At 29.1% G+C, this 18,264-nt stretch overlaps 2 protein-coding genes across 3 annotated transcripts in view; one reads left to right on the forward strand and one right to left on the reverse strand.

Annotated features, from left to right (window-relative positions):
* Positions 1 to 518: 518 nt before the first annotated feature.
* On the reverse strand, positions 519 to 7,719 carry RpS3 (ribosomal protein S3). Its single transcript, XM_075367897.1, has 4 exons — positions 7,587 to 7,719; positions 4,430 to 4,749; positions 2,574 to 2,761; positions 519 to 736 (listed from the first exon to the last, which is right to left on the reverse strand). Exons 1-4 carry the CDS (start codon positions 7,614 to 7,616, stop codon positions 558 to 560), a joined length of 717 nt encoding a protein of 238 aa, XP_075224012.1. The 5' UTR covers positions 7,617 to 7,719; the 3' UTR covers positions 519 to 557.
* Positions 7,720 to 8,034: 315 nt separating this feature from the next.
* LOC142325939 (putative ATP-dependent RNA helicase DDX17) overlaps positions 8,035 to 18,264 on the forward strand; it is a 75,875-nt gene continuing 65,645 nt past the window's right edge. For both annotated transcript variants that reach the window (XM_075367895.1, XM_075367896.1), the window contains exons 1-3: positions 8,035 to 8,159; positions 13,270 to 13,497; positions 14,507 to 14,632. In XM_075367895.1, coding sequence (XP_075224010.1) covers positions 8,137 to 8,159; positions 13,270 to 13,497; positions 14,507 to 14,632 — 377 coding nt within the window. In that variant the 5' untranslated portion in view covers positions 8,035 to 8,136. The remainder of the gene's footprint in view (positions 8,160 to 13,269; positions 13,498 to 14,506; positions 14,633 to 18,264) is intronic.

The following is an 18,264-nucleotide window of genomic DNA, read 5'->3' on the forward strand; positions in this document are numbered from 1 at the left end:
AAGAAGTCCATTTTACCAGTGCAGTACACTTTAGTCCTATTCTAGTTTTACCAAGATTAAATCTGAATTGCTTATTTACAGAAAATTTTTAAGTCCTACAACTTTCTAATAACACTTGTTAAAGAGTATAATTACGTGGTATAAATGAGTCTAAATATTCAGTACATCATTCTAAGTTTTAATTAACTCTTATTTGAATACTAAAAACATGAAGGCGCACTTTACAACTCTTTACTATTCTTATGAAAAGTGTAATAACTGAAATTTATAAATGCGATTTAAGGTTCAATACCTTAGCATCAAATAATATTTTTATTACTTTTACATTAACATACCTTTAGAAAAATAAAATATGATCACTTTTCAAATCCATACTACTAATCTTTAAAAAAATGTTTCAAAAAAAAAAGTTGCTATCAATCTTAATCTTACACTTCCATTTTCAAAGTAACAAAAATTTATCATCATAGGTTATTAAAAAGAAAACCCACGAAGAATTTATGATAAAAAACAAAGCATTCAAAAGAAAAAAAGAATCTTTTTATTAAACATTTTTTTTATTGTACAGGTCCTCCAACATCAGGTTTTGATGCTTTAACTTCACTTGATGGGGCAGTTGGAAGAATTTCTTCTTTAGGCTCCACCACAGACACATTATCTGGCAAAGGTTTCTTCGGTCCTGTCTTGCCATTTGGATCCCATGGAAGCATGATCTTAACTTTAATACCCAGAACTCCTGCAACAAAATATCCCGAAATTTATGTTTTAGAATTATTTATTATGACCATAATACTAAACAAATTTAGATAATGTATTTTGATTTTATAGTAAAATAAGCCATAATTCATAATACTAATAATATTTGAAAAATTTCTCCACTGTGAACATGAAAATTCAAATATTGTTTACTTAAGAATGCAAAGTGTGAAAATTATATTTTCATTTGACACAAGTCAATAATTTTTTTGTTCTAATGTTCTGTTTATTTCCTTGACACAATTTTTACAAGAGCAACATATCTACCAAACTTTTAAATTTATACATTAACCTTGCTTACACAATATTCTGCCTTGACTGACTCATGTTTCATCCAGCTAAAGAGGAGTCCATTAAGTAAAAGACATGGACCTAAAATACATAATAACTGAATACAGTGTAACATTAAGTTTCTGGTTAGACTGTAGTACAAGCACCATCATGATGCTCTTAAGCCATTCCATTCACATTTTGAAGACCTACCTACTCAATTGTCGAAAACAAAGTGCAATCAAAGTTGAACTATTATGTCCTACTATTTACTGATTCCTAATAAACTGTTCAATTATCTTTTAAACCTACCATAAGCATAATTTTGTTCATACAACTGCTTTAATATAGACAGATTTGGTTTTTGAAGATAATTAAGAATTTTTAAATTTATCTTTAAAAATTGGGCTGATTATAAATGTGCTAATACCAATTTATACAATACTGATATGAGAAATGGGAATACTCATACATTAACATATCTATGTAAAAATTGAAGTTTTTCACAACCTTTTAAAACAAGTAATCCAAAACCTAATAAATATACCTTACAAAAATCTCAACACTGACTCCCTTACTGAAAAATATGACAAAACTAGAAGAAATTGGCATGAAAAGAAACTAAATGAAAATTTAAGGCTTTTCTCAATACAGTTCTAAAAATGTCAATGTAGGGTACACTAAACCAAATAATAAAGATAATTTATCCCTTCCATCTTTTTAGATAATTTTTGGGGAAAGGATTTTTTCAAACTTTTGTGGAACTTTCGCTTTGTAAAATCCTATTACTGCATAGCAGGGTTAGTATAGAGGATGACAAAAGGTAAAATGTTTTATAAATTATTTTAAAAAAAAATCTACTACAACATGCTTATGAACAAACTTCAATAAAAATTCAATCTGCTTCAAACAACAATGTTTTTAAAATGTAGAACCAAATGTAGTGCATTACACAAATACAGGATTCATTCAGAAAATCAAACATTTTCCTCATTTCAGAGTTCTTTAGATATTGTTGAAACTTTTGGGGAGACTATCACTCATAGACAGTACAAGTAAATTATTTACAGGGGCTTTCTTTAACGAGTTAGACATGGATAAATCAGAAGGATAAATAGAAAGAATATCAAGCAGATTTCTGTAAAGGATGTTATTATGTATTTCAACTTTTATAACATATGTTTAAATTTTAAGTATACTTAATACTTAGCTGAAGAGCAGACAAAGAAAGATTATTTGCTATAATATTGTTAAAGTTTATGTAAAAATAATAATTTAAAAAATAATCTTCCTTTTATAACAAGTCTTTAAATATACCTCCACATCTATCGAAACTAATTAAGAGAAAGGAATGATGGTGTAAAAGTTTAAATATGAGGCAAGAATTAGGCATTTCATTAAAAGTCATTTGGAATTGTAAGCATATAATTGCACATAGCCATGGTCAAAATCCTTTTACTTATTACTAAAGCAGTTAATTTCTGAATTTTTTTAAGTTATTTAATTATTATTTTTTTAATTACTTCAGTTAAAATCTTAAAAAATACCTTGTCTAAGTAAGACGTGTCTCGTAGCTGTATCAACATAGTCTATACATGGCTCTCCACTGTGTATCATAAGTCCATCAACAAATTTCATTGATTTGGCTCTTTGGCCTCTTAATTTGCCTGATACCACCACTTCACAACCCTTAGCACCACTTTCCATGATGAAACGTAAAACTCCATAACACGCACTAGAAATATGAGAAAACAGAAATAAATATTAAAATACCACCCTAATTGTAAAAATACAATGTTCATTAAAAAAAAGTAACATTCTTAAAAAGTATGGAAATGTTACCTTAGCTAATAATTTACACAACTTTTGTTTACATACTTGCTGATATGAAAATTTGGTTTTATCTTAATATACACTTCTACAATTTAGTTCAATGTGGTACCAACGGACAAAAACACCCACAAAACAAACAAAATGAGGAAGAACTGATCAATTATAAAAAAAGTTAGGTGGATGGTAAAGAAAGTGATCTATCTATCTTGACAATACAAACAAAAACATAAGAAATCCACCCACAGAAAACTGCAGTTCTTTCAAGATAAAATCCACCCTCCACAATCACAATCCCTTAGGAGACTGGGTCATTTTCATAGACAAGAGCTACACATTATTGGTCAACAATTTTGAATTCCTCAGCTTAAATATCTGCTGCCACAAATTCAACATATGTTTTCACAAACAAGTCTCATTCAATATAAACTGAAATATACTTAAAAGAATTATGCTCTAATCTCAGTCAAGGAACCACAAAAATATATAAAGTTTATAATTTAGGTAAAATTTATTTTACTTAAAAAGAAAAATTAATCCTTTTAACTAAAATGTTGTAGGTATACATATGCACTTAAGTTATTATTTTGCGGAAACTGTTAGCAGGCCTGACACTACTTCGGTTGTCCATAAATGGGATTCCTCCACCTCTCTAGCTGGCAATGCACCGTTTGTAAATGATAGTATTTTTTAAACCATTCACGATTTAATATTGAATGTCTTTGGATTTATTTAATGTATATCCAGTTTAAATTTGGCTTACGGAAGCAAATTCACTACATTGAATCCAGATAGAGGTTTATTTTTAATTTTATATTAATGCTAAATCTTATTTAAGTCTAACTATATATATATTTGTATATTAACAGATTGTTAACATTAAACAAATATTTTTCATCTACCAAAAATATGTTTTATAATCTTAAAAACTATACATTTTCTTTTCTTTTTAGCATAAAATGGCTTAATTAAAATTTATTCCTCTCTAATTTTTAAATTTTGCTCATGTTCAGAACTCTAGTTGACTTTAATCTACTACTTTTTAACCTTTCCCTCCCACTACAATTTTAATGAAAAATACAATAATTCTTAACTGATCTTAACTTCAAGTAAAACTATTATCTTCAAAAATTGCTTAATTTCTGCGGTGTAATTTTAATTTTTAATATTATAATTAAAATTATGGGCGTGTATATATATATATATATATATACACACACACATACATACACGTTTTCTTAAATATATTTGCATAAAATAATCTTACTTAATCCATATTTTATGATTTCATAAGTCCCAATTTTACTAAATAATCTTTCTTCCATTAAAAATGTAGCATCTAATATAAGATAAGCACTAAAGAATCAACTCTATGAACATTTTTGTTAAACAGGTAGCTAAACACAGTAAAAAGTAAGCTGAAAAATATTATTTTTTCATTTTGGAAGGATTCTTGCTATTTATTCATACACAGTTAGTGGACTTTTTGTCTTAATAATAAACTTCCTGAACTTACACAATTAAGATGTATTAATTGAATGAGATTAAGACTAAATATATAAAAATGATTTACCGACGAACAGCTAATCCTCCAATTAATTTGTATCTCAGAGACTCAGCTTGTGCAATGGCACAGAGACCTCGTGTCGCAACTTTTTCAGCATAAAGTTCAACTGAATTATCAGGAAAATTAAACCTCTTCTGAACAAAAAATGTTAATTCCCTTATGCGTCTTCCCTTTTCACCAAGTACATTCTGTGTTCTGGTTGCCATGATGATAATTTCAGTTTTAGTTGGAGTAACTCGAACTTCCACTCCTGAGTAGCCATCTTCGGCCAGTTCTCGTGTAAGGAATTCATTAAGTTCAGCTTTAAAAACCCCATCCGCAACAAACTAAGGCAAAAAAACACAAAAACAAATTATTAATGAAGAATTAATTCTGTTTTCTCACTGAAATAACAATAACATTTTTGCGATTATTTAAAATCTATATAGAAGCACAACTGTTTAGAAAACATCAGAACTCTAATGACTATTATCAGGAGTTTCTGTACTTTTTTCAGCTATACATCTGGCAACTGTATTAAATCTAGAGCACATCTCAGTTTTGTTAGTCTTCAATAGATGGTATCACAGTTATCTAATAACAATTCAGAGTTTGTTAATTTTGAACAAACATTTATCGCACTAATACAGTGTTATCACATTTTATTACTGTAATTAAAGTTTATATTATTAAAATTCATGCTTAACAGAAGATTTCTTATTTAAAGTCTACCCTACCATTGTATATATAATTGGTCTATTTAGTGTTAATTAGATGAGGTTAGCAAGAGAAGCAAGCATTAGGTTATGTTGATATTCTACACAGTTCACAGTACATGGAACGACATTATACCTTTTTTCCTGTTTAGCCTCTGGGAATCACGGTCAGGTTTTACTTCAGAGGATGATATATAGGAGTGTAAATGAGGTGTAGAGTCTTGTAGTCTCAGTTTGACCATTCCTGAGATGTGGTTAATTGAAACCCAACCACCAAAGAACACCGGTACACAAGATCTATTATTCAAATCCATATAAAAGTAACTGCCTTTACTACAACTTGAATGCTAGAACTCTCGACTTCCAAAATCAGCTGATTTGAGAAGATGCATTCACCACTAGACCAACCTGGTGGGCTGGAATAGCATTGCCTAACTGAACTTAACCTAACACTTTATTAGTTTGCTAACCTTGTTTAATTAACATCAAGTATACATTATATACAATTTGTATATAATTTAAATACTGTTTCCAATAAACTAGGTGGGAAGTGCTACTTTAGTACCAAAAATATTTAAATTACTAAACTTTGTAAAACATAATCTTTTCTTTTTCCTGTTTAGCGGTTTTCTGTTTTCCGGTAACTGCCGTTCAGATAATACTTCAGAGGATGATATGTATGAGTGTAAATGAAGTGTAGTCTTGTACATTCTCCGTTCGACCATTTCTGAGATGTGTGGTTAATTGAAACCCAATCACCAAAGAACACAGATATCCACGATCTAGTATTCAAGTCCGCGTAAAAATAACTGGCTTTACTATGACTTGAACGCTGGAACTATCGACTTCCAAATCAGCTGATTTGGGAAGACGCGTTCACCACCAGACCAACCCGGTGGGTTTGTATAACATAATCTTTCTTTTTCCTGCTTAGCCTCCGGTAACTACCGTTTAGATAATTCTTCAGAGGATGATATGTATGAGTGTGAATGAAGTGTAGTCTTGTACATTCTCAGTTCGACCATTCCTGAGATGTGTGATTAATTGAAACCCAACCACCAAAGAACACTGGTATCCACGATCTAGTATTCAAATCCATGTAAAAATATCTGGCTTTACTAGGCTTGAACGCTGTAACTCTCGACTTCCAAATGAGCTGATTTGGGAAGACGCATTAACCACTAGACCAACCCGGTGGGTTTGTATAACATAATCTAACAACACTTAACCTAACACATCTGATAATCATTAAATATACAGGGAATTAAATAGTGATATTTAAAAAGGTAGGATTAACAGAAAAACAAAATTAAATTTAGGATAATTTTATCACATAAAACAATGAATTCTAATTAAGCTTTAAGATTTACAGTAATAGAACATGACATATTGTCGACTGAACACTGTGCCATCATGGCTAACAAACTAATGTCATGTAGTGGAGAGACTTACAAATTTGAGTTGTGATCTAGACAGATTAAAATGTCTGCCGGGCAAGTAACAGAGTTTAAACGCCCCCCCTCCCAGTGTTATTGCCATAAATCTAGCTCTAAGGGAACAATTATTAAATGAATTTAAAGTTCATTATCCTTGTAACATATAGCTGAACTTTAACAGGCATAAATGTTGAAGTATGAAAGGAAAAGCCCTCACCAACTGACTAGTCACAAACCTTCTCATTTCCCAAATAGTTTGAATGCTGGAATTTATCATCGTTATTCTAATTGGGATCTAAAAGCATAATTAGAACAAATAACAAACAAATCTAAGGGGTAAATGCATGGCAAGTTACTTGATTCACAAAAATCGACTACTTTGGTTACTAATGAACATTTGCTGTAAAGAACATACAAAAGAAACAGTATTGGTTCAACTACATCACATATACTATAGTTTTTAATTTAACCACCATTGGTATTCAACCCACTGAGATACGATGAAATATTTTGGTTAATTGGACAATGTAAGAGTATTAATCTCTGAACAACATAAATCTACACGAGTTTACATAATGAAATGCACACTGCTACAATGTTTTCTTAAGATCCTTGGTAATGATTAAATGACATATCAGTATAATCTATATGAATTGGACACGCACAGAAAACAGCAAAGAACTGTAACAAACTAATAATATAATTTCCGTAAATTTAACCTAGTACACATTCACAGAAAATTATTTTACTATCAATTTAAAAAAAACCCGTTGATTACAGAAATCTGGAGAAAATAGAAAAATAATATTTCTTTTCTATAATTTAATTACACATGATAATGGGTTGGTTCATTACTGCAAAAGTAACAACCATGAAATTACATCCATGTAGCATGTAAAACATGTGACAAGCTTACGAAGTCAATTGTCATACAAAATCCAGGAATATGAATAGAAGTGTTTCATTTATGAGCAAATGCTTGATTTTAAATATTAATTAACAATATAAAAAGCTAAAATTTCACATAAATACCTTCCTCTTCTTTGAAATAGTGGTCGTCATCTTATCCAAATCTCTCACAAACGTAAAGGAACATTCGGAAACAGGATATTCACATAGCCGAATTTGCAGGTTATGCTATTCCCAAATAAATCCTCATAATTATCGTAATAAAAACTTCCTGTGAATTTTATTTTTCTTATGTATGTAAAGTATTATTATGTTATTTGTTTTTAAAACGACTAACTGGTTATCAAATGTTCTGATGATCTTATATAAATTTACTTCTTTTTTATAAGGTATATGTAGGTAGCTAAAAAACTGGTTTGTTTACTAAATTAATTTTTAATGAGAAAAAACTATATATATAGTTAATGTTATAAAATTGGACAGTGATTAATTTATTTTTGAGTTGTAATTTTTTAAAATCTTCTTTTAGTTATGTTGGTATCATTAATTACCTGCACTGACGCTGTACTGTTCTTGATCTACCGTCATTCGCCATTGGTGTTGGTGAATCTGTTAGATTTGCAGAAGGTGATTGAGTTTGTTTATATAAATATTTAAAATACGAATATAAAAAATGGGTCGTTACGATAGAAGAAGGTGAGAAACAATATCTAATTTTCATTGAAGGAATTCGGTTAGATCTAATACCGTATTCTGTTAATAATGCCGCATATTTTGATTGTCCTGAAGAATAATTTATATTTTACGTATTTTCACAGCAAAAAAAAACAGAATTGTATTTTAACTGAATGTTTATTATATATCATAATTTGATATATTTTCAGAGAAAGGATAAATTACGGTAATGGTCTAATATAATACTGAAATAGCAGTTACAAAGCCGCTTTGTATTTATTTTAATGCAGTACTATTAGTGTTTAAAGTTATGTACGTATGGAAAAATAAGTATCGACCCTTTTGTTATAAATCTTTCGTACCGAAACCTTAGTGATTTTTAAATCATTTCCATTATATGACTCGCATGACTTCAGATTTAAAAATTGTGTGATAGTTTTATTTTGTTACTGATTCAACACCTGTTATGTGTGCGAACCTTAGAAAGGCTACTCTTTCTTTTAATTTAATTTTCCAAACACTATTTACTTTCTGCCCAAGTGTACTGCTATTCCATTAAGTTATTTTAGTATGATCAAGAATAGAACTTTTGATAGACATTTGTATTGAATTTGCATTTCTATTAACTTGATTCATGCAAATTCAGCTACATTGGCATAATGTAATGCGGTTCAGATACTAATATTTAACCAGAAACAGATTAGATGGCTTTTGATGGATTTATTTTAGTCTTCTTCCCATCTCTTAATAGTTAAGTGGTTTTAGTTTGCAAAATCACCAGCAAATTTGACAAATACAAAACTGCCAAATTCACAGAAGTAAAATAAATATATGAACTAACGTAAAAGATAACATTATTTTAGTATTATAATTGTACAATCATTATTAATACTTTTCTCTTTATTATAATCTACTTTTAAATTAAATTTAACTGTCAGTTTAATATAATTTCAGAAAGGCTAATCATTAAGTGATTTTTTCTCACTATTAGTTAAATTGTTCTATTGTTTTCTTTTCACTTATATAGTTACGATATGTATTTAATAAACAACTACTCCATCATTTTTGCCTTTTAGTTTTGACTCTACATAGTCTGATTTCATTCACTATTTCCTCTGTTTATTCAGATCCCAAATAGATTCCTGTCACTGTTTATTTCCGTTGTGGATTATTTTTTACCAGGGGAAGCATATTCAGTGGCATTTTGATGACATGTATGATGGAAGCCATATCTCTAACCCTCTACCTTGAGGAAGTTGATAAACTATCACCTTCTCAATAAATTCCATTTTCTTTACTCAAAATATATTGTTCAATTTTGAAAATTCTCTTTTGGATTATGAAATTCAGTTAAAGGAGGAACTCTTGTTTACTCATTTTATTGTCACTGTTAGTACTTTTATGTTGTAATTAACTTATATTTTTTTTAAACTAATATTTTGTGAGAATTTTCTTGGTTGGCAAAAGTAACAGTACTCATTTTTCCTTAGTTAATTTTTTTCCAAAATTTATATGATTCAGTAATCTGTGATATTCATACTCCTGTCACATTCATAAAAAAACCATAATATCCCTTAAGAAATCTCATTTCCCATTTGGGATGTAAAATAATGTATAGAATTAACCATCATTACCTCAGAAGCATTAACTGATTACCAATAATTGTTCACTGATATATATTGCTTTACTACAATAAAATTTGTTTGTTATCCAGTCCTTCCTATTTTTCATAAAAACTTTTCCTACTTCTTATTTATTTATTTTACTTAATTGAGTTGTGATCAATTTTCAGTGTAATGGTGCTTCTTATTTCTTCAGTTAATGGATTCTTTCATGCTAAATGTGAACACTGGTAAGTGGATCAATGAAATTATACAAGTATTTGCAGATTGATCTGTAAATGCTTGTAACTGGTCACCTTAAGGTTCTTTATCAACAGTCACTACAATAAAACCAGGCTTAATTATGTTGCGAATAATCTCTTACAGAATTCTTACTAAACAAGATGTTACTTGTTTGACTAATATTTTATTTGGTTCTTTACATGGATCACCAAAAATCCACTGCTATGAAAGAACTTTGCCTGCATTACTATGGTGTTTAAGTAAACCCTCATCTACTTCTACAATGTAATCATCGCTTATATATATTTTTTTGTCCGGCAAAGTAAAATAAACTGAATATGCAGATCTTTTATAAATTAACCAATCAGTTATGGTATTTTTATTAATTGCCGATGATGCTCAAAACTGAAGTAAGTTGCTCACTCCAACAAAAACAAACTTCATTTTACTAATTAATGGAGTTGATTACCTTCCAACCAATTTCCGAAACAGATTCTAAACATTTGATGGCAACTGCATCTGTAAGATCTTCATATGATAGCATCATTGAAATACAATCTCTCTTGTAATAAACATTTTGACATTTCGTGTAGCCAATAACAAATGAATTAAGACGTTCAATAACTGTTTCTTCTGACATTGGCAGATCAAACAAACTTTGCCATACAGAACAAGTAATGATCACTCCTAATTGCGTGGAAATGTATAACTAGACTGCTTTAATTTATCTGGGATACAGCTAATAAAGATAAGTAAAGCATAATAGATTTATCGTATAAGATTTATGCTACATACAAACAGATTTTAGCAGAAAATAATTATCCTTTGTCATGATAAAAATGAAACACAAATAACATAGCATTTTAAAATATAAAAAGAATGTCTGATAGCAATCGACTAAAATGTTTATTGTGTAACTGACGGAAATGTACTGTTATCTATAATTGTAATCAAAATTGATTAATTTTTGTACACCTAGTAGTGCTGGTATTGGTATAGAGTATTTCATGTACTTTATCCATCACCCAACTACACAGAACTTAGATTTGGGAAGTTATTGCCTCAGGAACACAATTTGTTATTTATTTAGATGCATAATTTGAATGCAATCTGGATTTTGCCAAAATATATTTGTACAAAATAAGTATATGGTGTAAAATTTTTATTATTTTAGTACATACTTCACATAATAAAACATAATTTGTTTAATTGTAGTTCCCATTCTTAGGTTTTTGCATTTATTCGTTTCTTCACCTACCTTTTATTAACCTTCTCATTGCTCTCTTTAGATATCTCATCTTCGTTGATGTTACTTTACCGACATTCTGTTTATGAACTATACAGCTTTTGTTATTATAAGTCAATATATACTGCATTTGAATATTCTTATTTTTGTGCCTATTCATTCTCTCTTCTGAATCACTATGGGGGAGGTAATACACTTCATTGCCTTCTCCTTGATGGTATTTCAATGACTTTCTTCCATTTTTACTAATAAAGGTACTCAATTATTCGTATTTTTCCACTTTGTCAATGTTTAGTCCCCTGCAGATACATTTTATTTCTCTCCCTTTCTGTCTGCCACTCATCACTTTGCATTTACATTTATTTCGGTTAATCTTGTCAAAAGTCATCCTTGCTTAAAAAACCTTTTTGAAATTTCACTACACCATTTTATAAGAATTATATTTGTTAAACTCTAAAAAATTTGTTAAACTCTAAATATCCTACTTTGTCATTTAATTTGTTTTCTTTTAAAGTATTTTAATATATTGTTAATGGATATGATGAAAAGTAGAGGACTCAAGGTATCTTCCTGCTTCATTCCTTTCTTCATTCTACTATGCCATATATCCTTCCATTTTATTTACTATTTGTTCTTTAGTTGTCTACACACTAACTGATTCGCTTCAATTTTTTCAGTGACCTGCAAATTTCTGATTTAAGTGTCAGATATATAAAAGCAAAGTACAGTTACTTTGATTACTGTAGAATCTTTTTATTTTACAGTTTAGTTTTGTTTCTACCTATAAATGTACTCTCTCCCAATTTGAATAACTAAACAGTTCTCTAGATTTTTTCCTTAAGAAATTAGAATGTCCCTCCCTAGCCTTCAAATTTTCTAATTGCAGGTGTGACTTGACTTAAGTATTTATTAAAATTGAAATCTACTTGAAAATTTTTTTTTCTTCCAGTAGAAAAAGTTAAGTCAAACTAACCTCAAAGCAACATTGTATTTGCCAACATCATTTTTAAAGAACAGAAAATTATAGAATTGGCCATTAGAGATAGAAAACCTTGTACTTGAAAATTTATGTTCCACGAATCAAGAAAGTTGAGAAAATTGAAAATTGCCTGTTAAACATGTTAAAAAAACCATTTCTTTGTTATTATGATAAATTCCAGTTTATTTGAAGAAATTACTGTAAATAACTATGTTTATTGCTTGTTTTCTTGATAGTGCAATTTCAATGTTCCATTGTTTTACTAAGAAATTATATTAAAATATTAGTGTTTAAGGGTATTTGAGAACAGTTTAATCTGTTGTTTAAGTATTTTAATAATTTTTATATTGACAACTTTAAAGAACTACTGCTTGGACTCACAGTAAGGATAAACATTTTTTGACCCTAAATTGTATATTTTAACTACTCTGCTATAGCATGAACATTATCATATAATTTTATTTAATTATGTGGTGGGAAAAGAATTGTAAAGAAGATATATCTGTTAAAACTGCGGGAATATTGGGCATCTGGTAGTAAAGAATACAACTGCTTCACAATGCTTTGAAGCAAAACAGCTGCACAGACCAAGTACAAGGTCTTTACATCCATATACTTAATAAATAATAATTGCCATTAAAGTTGCTGTTCGCAAATGGAATTGTCTTTTAATATGATTACTGGAAGAGAACAGCTATTGACCAGGACTGTCATTTGTACTTAAAAGATGCTTAAAATTTTATATTAATTTGATAAAAAAGAATAATTGTTAAAAGTTTCTTTTCACAAGACAAATGAAACATCTATTTTTAGATTTTTATTAATTTTGATTTGTCTATGATGGTTTCCATCCTGTTTCTTAGTTAAGGAAAATGGAGTTGCTCACTAGTAAAGGTATCTGGAAGAGAACCAAATGAATTCTTGTTCAGTGGATTAGGCAATGATAAATGAATACTGATGTAAGCACATTTTATATCTATAATTTATATGGTAACAAAGAAGCACGAAACACTTTCAGTTTTTGCTAGCAATTTGTACATTATTTTATTTTTAAATGTACAGGTCTCGAGATAGAGATCGTGACAGAGATAGAGACAGACGGCGTGATCGCAGCAGAAGCCGTGACCGTGATAGAGAACGTGATCGCTTTCGGGATAGAAGAGGTGGGGGTGGTGGTGGAGGAAGACGTGGTCAAGCTGGTGCCAGCTTAAGAAAGCCTAGGTGGGATCTCAGTAGATTAGAACCATTCAAGAAAGATTTTTATGTGCCACATGACAATGTAAAAGATAGGTAAGAATTACTTTTTTTAAATATAACCCAACGCATGTTATTTTATTTTACATTTAAATTTAATAATAAAATTACCTGTAATGTAGTAGTTACACTACAGGAAGTACGAGTATAAATTTCCAAAAAAATTGCCTTCAAATCATTTACTTTATCAACGATATGTTAGTTTTACTTGTAAAACTAACATATTTTTTATTAAAATTTATAATAAATTCTATTATCACATCAAATTTAACAAGACCTTCAAGCTGCACCTTGGTGTCTGTTGAGGTGTTGTCTACTGCATTACGCTGTCCAGTGTATTGTGTTATTTCTTTTTCAGTATTGCTAGCTTTAGTGGATCATTCTCCTCAAAAAAAAAGTTGCTCATTAATTAAATACTATTAGATGTACAATTAGTCTGACACAGTTTGGACGTGTGGTATTTGTCATGTACTTTGTGATGAGTTAATATCTTTTAGCCTTTTGTGAATTGAAATTATTTATGAATTTTATGCAGGCTAATAAATTAGAAAATAAAATTACGATTAAAAACCATTTACAAACATTGTTAACTGTTTTAAGCATAATTTTGTTTTCCAATTTATTTCAGTAATTTTTTAGCTTAGTTCTTTATTTTTGTGTGGGCTTATTATGAAACAGCGAAAGTCAGCAACATATGCACATGGTTATTATTGCAAAAATATTTGTTACTTTCAAGTGTGTTATTTCTCACAGCAATAAACATTATTATTATTATTATTGTCAGTGCTATTAGAATAATATCTTCTAGGCATTTTTCTGACGCTTTCTTTTTCCAAGATTCTTTTGTCACCCAAATTTAAGATACAATCATGGTATTTCAGCTGCCTTTGACAAAACTTTAAAAAGGTTTATTATTTCCTGAGGCTTTTATCATTCTTATTTTCTTGAAATAAGTAATAATATTTTTTCTTTAAATCTTTTAATAAATCGTATGATGTGATTATGTTTCTTTTTATTGATTTTATGGTTGTTTATTTATTTTTAGGTTGAAAGAAGAAGTTGAACAATTTAGAAAAGAAAAAGAAATAACATTAAAAGGGAAAAATGTCCCTGATCCAGTTTTTTCATTTGAAGAGGCTGGATTTCCTGATTACGTGATGAAAGAGATTAAGTAAGTTGAATTCTTTATAAAAACATATTATTAATGCTCAATGTATCAAGGCTGATATAATATCAGGGTATTGCATTGAGTTCAATGAACCGATCCAGATACTAATTCAGACTACAGTTTATGAGCATTGATTTTCATTATACAGCATTTAATTTTGTATCTAATGTTTTTTGTAATTGATATACTGCAATGCATTTATGTTATTTGTAATATTGATGCCTACCTTACAAAAATAACAAATAATTTTGGTCTGTTTTTATGTTTAGTTGTGATAGTGATAGTCAATGTAATATTGTGTTTTCAAAGTTTTTTTTTTGAAAAAGTTTTCTCTTAATAGTTGAAGAATAAGAATTACTTAAAGATTTTGGTGATACAGGATCGGAAGGCAAGGCAGAATTCATTGATTGTAACAGAGATTATGAACTTAAAAGTATAAATGTGTGGAGTTCTCATTTCTTTTTAAATATGTGCTCTTAATTTTTCATAATTAAATATTTAATTTTAATGTATTTAGTAGTTCATTGTTTTATAGTAAAATGTGTAAGTTTTAAAATAGTGAATATATTATATAGAGTGAGCAACATAAAACTGAACCGATAATGTAACTGCTGTAGAATCGGTAGGTTATGTTAGAATAAAATTTTATGAATGATACTGATAAATTAAATAAGAAAAATGTATAACGTAATTTAAATGTTGCATTTTACCTTATTACAAAAGACGTTCAAAATGATCACTCTGGGTATCGATGTTCTTTTGTGCTCAACTGATCATATCAAGAGTTGTCTGACGCAAAACTTTGCCAATTGTGTTAATTTCTCGTTGAATCTTCACCTGCAGTTCATCAATATTGTGGGGATTAGATGCATAAATCTCTTCTTTAAGTAGCCCCAAAGGAAAAAATTACAAGTAGATAACTCTGGGGAACATGGAGGCAACGACCATCCTCTGCTGACAGCTCGTTTATCTATGAAAGCTGCATGAATACGATTCACTGAAAAGGTTGATATGTGACACGTGGCTCCATCTTGTTGGAAGAAGCTGTATTCTTTTTCATTATCAGTTAATTGCACATAGAATTCTTCAAAATTTGTGAGGTAAACTTGTGTACTGACAGTCCATTCAAAAAATATTGGTCCCAACATACGATTACCAGAAACAGCACACCAAACACCAATTTTCTCATAGTGAAGTGGATGTTTGAATATCTCTTAAGGATTCCTTGCCATCCAACATCTGGTGTTCTGTGAATTAACATGGCCGAATAAATGAAATGTCATCTGACATGAAATATGACATCAGGTCCATATGTCCACCAACAGTTTTTTTTGAGAAGCCAGTTGCAATAATTAAGTCGTTTTGATTTGTCTGTCTCCTTCAGTTGTTGGACAGTTGTAATACGGTATAGTTTCAATTTTAATTCATGAAGAATTTTAAGACAAGATGTGTATTTAAAACCAGATTGTTGGGATAACTTGGGTAGTGATTTTTTGGACTGGCAGTAATTCTTTCAATATTGGCAATGGCCTGTGGAGTCCTAACGGAAAGTTACCTATTTCGTTTTGCATTTAAAACCGAACCTGTTGTATGCCATTTTTTAATTGTGTATGCTACTCTTCACTGTGATGCAGGCATTTGGAAATTTTTCTACAAATACTTGACATGATTGTTCAAACAATCCCAACTAAACTACAAATAACTTCAACTACAAATATAAGCCTCAGCTATAGCTAACCTTTCCCAGATTCCATAAGGCATTTTTCACTAACACAACTGCACTCACATAACCACCTGACAAATGGTAGCAACAATTAGCAGTAACATATACATCCACTAGTTGTGTGAGACTTTCATAAATAGTGTTCGGTAGCAGTTTCATTATGGTTTGACTTTTTGTTGCTCACCCTGTGTTAGAGTAAGCCCTTTTTCTAATGTTTTAAAAAAATTATGTTTAATCATGTACATAAAAAACTACATCAAAAGAATAAATTTTTTCCAATATTACTATCATGTAATTCAAACCTTAAAGTGGTTGTTGAATATAAGATTCTAGAGCTTGAGTTAAAACATTAACAGGTAATTCTATAATGGTATTTGAGCAATTCTGAATTGATTGACTTATCTGTAAAAATTTATATGATTCATGCAGTAAACACTATATCCTTTTGAAAGAAAAATTTTATAATTGCTTGATTTTGGTAACTCTTAATTTTTAATTTTCTCTCATTATATTCTAAAGCAGTGAAATTCAATATTACATTTACGTAAAGTTTGACAAACCATATTATACTGAATGATATAATCTGTAATTTTTTCTGTGCTTTAATACAGCCCAATATAAAGGTTTTAAAATGAATATTAGAGCCAGTTTGACAGCTTTGCTGAATCACAGCGTATTATTACACCATCTGCTGTATATCTTGTATTGTTATTACTTCAGAATAATGATGATTATTAATAGTATTCGTAATAGATTATAAAAAATTGTACTGTGTTTATCATTACAAAATCTGATATAAATTTTAAAATAAAAGTAGTGAATTAATTGGATATTGCTTCAATATCATTTATAAGAGCATCATATTCAGTGAACGCTTGGGTTATTTGTTTATGGTTATTTTGAGGATAATTTGCTACATAACAAAACATCTTGGATTCACAGCATAGTATTTTGAGAAAATAATTTTCTTATAAGTTATAATTTTCTATATTTTAATTAGTTAGTGGAGAAAATAATTTTAAATAAAGTTTCATTCCTAAAAGTAGTTAGTTTTTGAAGTCTTTAAAAATATTGCTTCAGTCTAAAAAAAAATCCTGGAAGAGGAATAGATCAGACATTTTTTTTTAAATAGCATCAAATTTTAAGTCTCTAGGCCTTCTTTCTAAAGTTGAAAATAAATCTACCTTTTATAAACAAGCAAAAGAATTAAAGATAACATTTTTAATTTTAAGCTTTAAAATGTCGTAAAATATATTGAAAAATTAATTAATATGTAACAACAACACTTATTTCTTTATTCTTTCTTTTTTTATTATCTGTAAAAAATATATTTTCAATCTGATTCTTGTATAATTTTTTTATATGTTACACTTTATCCTTTACCAAATGGACTGACTGATTTGGTTGATTCTTTGTTTATTTTATAGAGGGATTTATTTGGTAGTTCAATTATAATTTTTGTCCAAGTAACTTAAATGGAAGACAAAAAATTGCATAGACTACATAAACAATCATTATAGCTTAGAACTGAATTGTCCTAGTGTTATGATGTATTGCATGAAATCATGTTGACATTCTAGGTATTTTCACAAATAATTCAAGAAAATCAGTTGACAAACCTTTAAAAAAGTATAATAAATTTTCAGGTAGCCTTAGATTTTCTTGATAGTATTCTGTTTACATTGCTTCTCTATGTTTTCCTTTTTATTATCTGGTATGTATACCTTTATCAGGTATGTGCACATGAGGTGTGGAATAGTTCCACACCTTTACATTCCTTGCAAATTTTTTTTTCATGCTAGCGGTTTTTTTGTTGTTTTTTTTTACCTGTCTATTTAAGCATGATTGATTTAAAAAAATAGAATTAGTATTTTCAAAAATCCCTGAAAGATTAAAAAACAATCCCTTTTCA

This window comes from Lycorma delicatula, chromosome 6 (assembly GCF_047948215.1).
Source record: "Lycorma delicatula isolate Av1 chromosome 6, ASM4794821v1, whole genome shotgun sequence".
Lineage (NCBI taxonomy): Eukaryota > Metazoa > Arthropoda > Insecta > Hemiptera > Fulgoridae > Lycorma > Lycorma delicatula.

What these genes read in the sequence shown, in the direction of transcription:
- RpS3 (XM_075367897.1), bottom strand. Translation starts at nt 7,616, where the DNA reads ATGACGACCACTATTTCAAAGAAGAGGAAG. An exon ending in GGAGGATTAGCTGTTCGTCG is followed by an intron (nt 2,762 to 4,429) that starts GTAAATCATTTT and finishes TCATATTTCTAG; the next exon opens with TGCGTGTTATGGAGTTTTAC. An exon ending in ACACGTCTTACTTAGACAAG is followed by an intron (nt 737 to 2,573) that starts GTATTTTTTAAG and finishes ATTTTGTTGCAG; the next exon opens with GAGTTCTGGGTATTAAAGTT.